A 6,788-nucleotide genomic window follows, 5' to 3' on the forward strand; every position below is an offset into this window, starting at 1 on the left:
TATTTTAAATTATTATAGTAAATTTTAGTTAAATAGGTTTGGATATGTATGTCGTTAAACTTTCTTATCATTAACTAGGGGAACACTTGTCACTAAAAGAAAAGGGCCGAATTTTGGTGGCAGGAATATTTGCTTACTGGTACACTCTACGGCCTAATTTTCCGGCCCACTGCAGAATATTAAGTTCGTCTGTATCCTGGCAATTCTGTCATCTGTCACTAGTCTCATCATTTTTACAGTGGCAGGCTTAGATACGGAAGGTTTATGCGTGTAAATGCAACTTCTGTAGTCACAGTAGTAATTGAAATGCTGGTGGTAGTAATGTCTGTTGTACAATATTTCAGTTTCATTAGTTTTTTGTAAGTTCAGGTTCCTTTTTATGCATCTCAGACTGCCATTTTTCTGTCCCGATTTGATGAGTTCAGCCCAGCTGATGGGTTCAGGCTTGCTTCCAGCAGATGAGTCTAACAATCTTCACCTACGTGCATGCATCTCAAGTGCTCTCTCGCCTACGAGCAAATGCATGCTTTTAACTGACCCTGGGTTTAATTTCATTGAATTTGATCCGAGCAAAAGTAATTTTTTTATTTTGTTGATGGTTCATGGAGTGGAGTGTGATCTGAGTTGACGAGTTTGACAATCTTCTCTCGCATGCATGTTCTTCAAATGACACCGATTAATTTCATTGAATTTTATATGAAAAAAGTAATTTTATTTTACTTTTCAGAGCTCTCATTTTGATGATGGATCATAGAATGTGATCTCCAACTATTTATGAATGTTTTGGTAGCAAATGATGGTAGCTTCCTAGAAAATTCTAATAAATTTGCTGAGACTTATTTGAAAGCCATGGTCCTATTCCAATTTCATCTGCTCAAATCTTAGATCCTGAATAATAGGGACTGCTATTATAAAAAGAAAGATTCCAGTTAATCCTAGGAGACCCCTGCCTCCTTGAAAATAGATCTGAAGTCCCGATGGAAACCCGTTCTAAAGGATAAGCATGTGAATAAGCACGTGAACCGGTAGCTATGCTTAATGTTTTAGAGAAAATCTTAAATGCGAGCTCGGGTATGATTACTGTCATACAAAAGCATATTCTTTTGGATAAGCATCCGAGTCCCACTGCTATGAAAGATGTTCCTGGAGTTTTTTGGAACAATCCAAGCATATTCTTAAGGAAATGTGAGCCCGTGGTTACACCCATATGGCCTAGTTGTGCACTTTTAGGTAGGGCAGAGACCGTTTGTTGTGCACCTTATAGGGCAACACAAAATATCGTTCTTATCATTTGCAAGCAGGGTTTCAACAGGATGGATTGCTGTAATAGCACACACTACAGTAAAATGTTGTGAGCTCGGAGAGCTTCCCTAGTGGCCGTAATAAGCTAGGATACAAGAAACACAAACAGATTTAAGATTATTATGCATTTTTAGGCCTCTTATGACCTTGTCTAAAGCTCAGCAGATTGCTTTGGCCACCGAAATGAAGTATTAGGCCTTCTACTTGAACTGAAGTACATTCTTAACCCTGTTCACCAAATGTCAAATTTCTTAGTCTGTAAATCAAGTAAAAGTATTGATGAAATGCACTGCAGCAGAGTTTGTAATATCAAGGCAGGAAATTTTTCCACTATTAAGAATAGGTATATATGAAAACATTCCAAGCTATACTACAAGAACTCTTTTAAGGGTTGTGGTGTACAAATAGAGCAGTGAAAGTTGTCTAATGTACAAGGGATGTAGAATCCTTGAAATGCAGTAACCTCCCATAACCTAGTAAATCCGTGCTGTTCCTAGGACAATCAGGGTTCATCTGACCATCCCGCAGCCATTCTGGGTGTGGCCAGCCATCCCTGGACACACCCAGAGTGGAACATCCCAGGCACATTACCTGCTCTGCAGGGTCCCAGTGATAGCCATCCTTTTGGGTGTGGCGCCTTGGGGAACGGTGGAGGGTGGGTCAGTGGAGGATGGCTCATCCCAGCGCCCCAGAGAGGAACATCCTCAGTCATTCCTGCTCTGCAGGACCATCCCAGTAGCAGCCATCCTTTGAGGGTGGCGCCTGGGTGCACGGTGGAGGGAGGCCAGTGGAGTATGGCTCATCCCAGCCCATCCCTGCATTGGATTTTCCGCGGGTACATGAAAATTCGTAGGAGGCAGTAAGGTTCTGCGCTAAAGTTTAGGTTCAGGTTGTATATGTTGTCAAATCAAGGCTTGGCTTAGAATCCACAAAATTCCCTCCGATTATGGTTTAGTAAACTACTAATCAGATATAGGTTGTGATTCAATAAGTAGATAATGCTGGGGAAAGGGATATATATTTAGTTTAATTCAGCAGCAAGAAGTTTGTTTCCACTAAACTGCGTTAGTGGGTAGGAAAAATTATTAGGACATTAAACGATTCATGATAACTGAAAAATTTCCAATATACAGTGGCAGTAAGTAATTCATTTAAAACCTCCACAAACTTCTCCATATACGATTTGTTGTAAGCCGCTATAAAGAAGCTATAGTTAGAACCAATCTAATAGAAATTAGCACTTGTCATGCTCAAAACCCTAAGGAATGACCTCAAAGGGAAATATTGTGGGATGGGAATCCCTTAGGACTCAAGATACTAAAACCGAAATGTCATTTCAATATTCACAGTGGCAGAGTATCAAAATTCATTTAGAACGCAATTAGCAGATTCTTCTTAATATGGTAATTAGAGTAAAGCAGAATGAATCAATTAGGATTAGAAACAAACCGTCAGAAAATTATCAACAATATGGCCAAAAACTCTGGGGAATGATCTCAAAAAGAAATATCAAGCTTCCGTTTTAAAAATGAAACCATAGAAATGTCTGAACCTAAAACGTAAGATTATAGGATTAGATGAGAAGGAAAAGAAAAGAAAAGTTATAATACTCTTCCGGGCAAAATTTGCATGAAATGAAGTTAGTCCTAAAGTTGGTTAGAACGGGCGTTAGATTTTTTTGGCTTGAATAACATATTAAGTTGTTTGAAGCGTTCAAGATCAAAATTTCTCTCCTTCATGATCTGCCTCTGCCTCGCCTGGAAGCGAGCTTTGAAGATGCCCTCAAATGTAGGAGCAGTTGAAGTCCCAAGGAAAAATGCATATCCTGCCATAAAGTAAGCCGACGTGAGAAAGAAGCATACGGGCTCCATTACATCCCACGATAGCTCCCAGAAGGTCCACCTCATTAGAAGAGCCGTCTTGACGGTGAAAAACCCCAATCCCCACCATAATTCAGCCTTTGCCCGCTTCTCAGCTTCTTCATCAATTTTCTTCTTCTGATCCTCCAAATTTGCGAGCTCTAGGCTGCGACGATCGGCCTCGGGAGACACAGACAGTTCCATCACCATCTCCAAAGCTCGTACCACCTGAAACACCATGTAAATACCGAACCCTCAGCAAGGAAACCCTCGAAACCCTAAAACTCTAAAAAGCGTGAAAATAGAAAAGATGATACCTTGTGTGGACGAAGGTGAACGGTTGAGCCTAACACAAGAATGTGGCCCGATTCATCTAAGATCTTAACAAATGCGTCGGCTTCCTCTTCAGAACTCCGCTCTGCTGACACCATACAGACTCGCAGAAGCTCTCTGTACGAAATGAGCTCATGAGGAATTTGCTCTAGCCTTCTTTTAAAGGCCTCTAAACGATCCAATCTCGCCAATCTTCTCATATCCTCCACTGTAATCTTCTGCAACTCCGGAGGGCTGATTTGCTCCAACCGCATCCGCTCATCATTCTTCTTCAAATTTTTGTGCAATTGTTCCTGCAGCAGCTGGCCATTAAATACCCACGGCCGAACTTGAGGTGACTGCCTCGCCTCGACCAAGTAACGCCGGTGAATGCACTGGTAAGGCAAAGTACCCAACAGTGGCGACGCTGCTCTAAACTTACAGGCATCATAGCTACTACGCTGAAAACACCGCCAGACATGGCAGAGCGCTTTTGGAGCGGCCTTTGCCATGAATTTAGACCTCATTTACAGCACCCACAGTTTAAACACAGAGCCCCACCAAATCTTAGGCTACGAAAAAACTGCCATGGAATGAAAACGCAAATGCAGTGAGGTACTATTTAAGGCACAGCTGGGAAGGACCAGGCTCGGGCAAATCGAATATTCGAACTTTTCAAATGGACCCGTCATCTAGCTACATAAAAAATTCATCCTCAATATTTGATCTTGCTTGCACCGTTGAATTCTATATGCTTCAAAAAAAAACTGTTGTTCCCGCTGCCCGCTGCCTGCTGCCCGCTGCCGTGTCAGCTATTTGTCCCGAGTGCCCGTCTGCGTCAGAATTATCGGCCCGTTTTAATAATGAGTAGGTATTTATATATATGAAAGAAAGCGTAGAGTTTGTTACCGACTTCCGTGAGAAATAGGGCCGTTTGAACGTGAGTTTCCGTGAAGGAGGTCCATGAATTTTGCGTGCACAACTCTACTTTCTACATTTATTGCTTTTATTCTTTTTAAAAGCGTACAGGTGTTGAAAGCTTCGGAAATTATAAATTTATGGAGAGATGTGTTTGTTAGTCGTGGCGTACCAGGATGTGACTACATTTCCGCCCTTGTCTAACGTTAAAGCAAAGCATGTGCTAAATAATCAAAGAATTATTCCTTCTATAATTTGTTATGGTTCTATTTATGTGGAGGGCTATGCCTAAATTTTTGCTAAAGTTAATTAAAGTGTCCTTTTAAATTAAGGGGTTCTATGGATTCTCTAATCAAGTTAATATTACAAAATTAGAAATTGAAAACTTAAGAAAGAATACGGGTCATGAGATGGTAGAGAGTTTAAAAAAGAACATGAGTTAAAAGAAAGAATATGGGTCATAAGATGAATATGGGTAGAAAAAATGAGTCATAAGATGGTAGAGAGTTTAAAAAAGAATATGAGTTCAAAGAAAGAATATGGGCCATAAGATGGTAGAGAGTTTTAAAAAAGAACATGGGTCTACACACTTAAAGCATTATCATGGGGCTACACAAGAGGCACCTAATTATGCTAAAAACAAGAGATGCAGACCTTACCCCTTATGAGATTTTAACTTGTTGCCTCTCTTTCAAGAGCACATGTTCTCACCATTAAGCCAAACTATATTACATAAGCAAACCTATTATCAATATTTATAATATAATTTTAAAGAAATTAGAATGTTATTTATAATATAATTTTAAAGAAATTAGAATGTTATTTATAATATAATTTTAAAGAAATTAGAATGTTTGAACATTTTGAAAATAATTAAAGGTTTAGAAATTGAATAAGATGATAAGAGTAAATAGCTAAAAATTTGTGATAAAGTGATGATTCATTAATTGTGTAAAATTGTTAATTAAAATTATATGAATGTTTTAGAATCAATGATGAATTGTTTGTCAGTTTTGATCACTTTTGAGACTACATTAATCTATTTGTCTTATGAATATAATTTATGTCTTAAGTTTGATCTTTGTAAACTTTCAAATGTCACTTTGAACTTGCTTTCATGTTATAATCTATTTTCAGATTAAAACTATTTTTTGTATTTTTTGTTTGTACATGGCAAGGATAAGCGATTCTCTTGTGTGAAACCATGAAAGGATACCAAGTAAATGTCTAGATAAAAAAAACAAGGATTACAATCTCAAATATGCAAGATGCCTTAGATGCTTGTGCAATACTAACTATTCTATGAACATGCTCATGGTTATGCATGCAAATAGTAAAATGTTAGCTTTACAATGGGGTCTAAGATGCAACAATCAAATGCCTAAAATAAACTAGGAATAACCTTTTAAATACAACACCCAGGGTTAAGAAAAGCAATTTCACACCTTGAGTCAACATGCAATGGTTATAAAGAGAGGTAAAGTTGGTCCTAAAATAGGATTTAAATATCAAAGGGCTTGTTTTTTCCAATGGAAAAAGTGATTGAGATCACTTACACAATTATAGATCTAACTTAGGGTAGTGGAGTGGGTTTAACTAAAGGTCAAGATTGATTACAACTATAAATGAGTATAAATAGAAATGGATAAGACTTGAGTTATGTGCTCACTTTCAACTATAATCATGCCATTTGTATTAATGTTATTGCGTAAAAGCTAATTGAGTCGAAGTGAGTTCAAAATGAGTGTGAAAAGTGCAAAGTATGTATTTTTCACCATTACAATTCCAAAACTTTTAGTTGAGATTTTTTTAGGAAATTTTGTCTTCTGGGTTATAAGGCCCAACTTTTTACTACTTTAGTTGCACTCCTCCCATCTTGTCAGTTTGGTGGTATTGATGCATCTTAGTCCTCATATATTCCCTATATTCACTTTGCACTTTGATTTCTAAATCATTGATGTACGAATTTGTTAATGTGGGTTTTGTCATAGGAATAGGTTGGAATGAAAAAGGTCATCACATTAGGATAAGGTGTTGTACACCTTGCATAACGTTCACAATGTATTACTTTATAATTATGTGTGTGGTGCACTTAGAGGAACCTATACAGTCATGCATCACTAGGAGTTAACATTCTTGGGGCCACTTTATGTATTGTATTATAACTGGAAAATATATTTAATGTGAGTGTCACATTGAGATAATTATTTAATATTGGGGAAAGATATTTAATAAAGTGAAAACATGAGGGGTCAATGGCATTGTATTTGCATGGTTATGTGGTAGATGGTTTTACTTTACCACTAGTTATATTTTGCATGAGCTTGATTCTATAAAAGAAAGCACATGTTAGTGTTTTAGGTTGATTGGTTGAGTCGGTTGTCATTAGTGAGTCTT

At 37.8% G+C, this 6,788-nt stretch overlaps 1 protein-coding gene across 1 annotated transcript; it reads right to left on the minus strand.

Annotated features, from left to right (window-relative positions):
* Window positions 1-2,793: 2,793 nt before the first annotated feature.
* On the minus strand, window positions 2,794-4,218 carry LOC131034759 (calcium uniporter protein 4, mitochondrial). Its single transcript, XM_057966334.2, has 2 exons — window positions 3,479-4,218; window positions 2,794-3,389 (listed from the first exon to the last, which is right to left on the minus strand). The coding sequence occupies exons 1-2, from the start codon at window positions 3,998-4,000 to the stop codon at window positions 2,949-2,951; spliced, it is 963 nt and encodes a 320-aa protein (XP_057822317.1). The 5' UTR covers window positions 4,001-4,218; the 3' UTR covers window positions 2,794-2,948.
* Window positions 4,219-6,788: the final 2,570 nt, after the last annotated feature.

The sequence above is a fragment of the Cryptomeria japonica genome, chromosome 5 (assembly GCF_030272615.1).
Source record: "Cryptomeria japonica chromosome 5, Sugi_1.0, whole genome shotgun sequence".
Classification (NCBI taxonomy): Eukaryota; Viridiplantae; Streptophyta; class Pinopsida; order Cupressales; family Cupressaceae; genus Cryptomeria; species Cryptomeria japonica.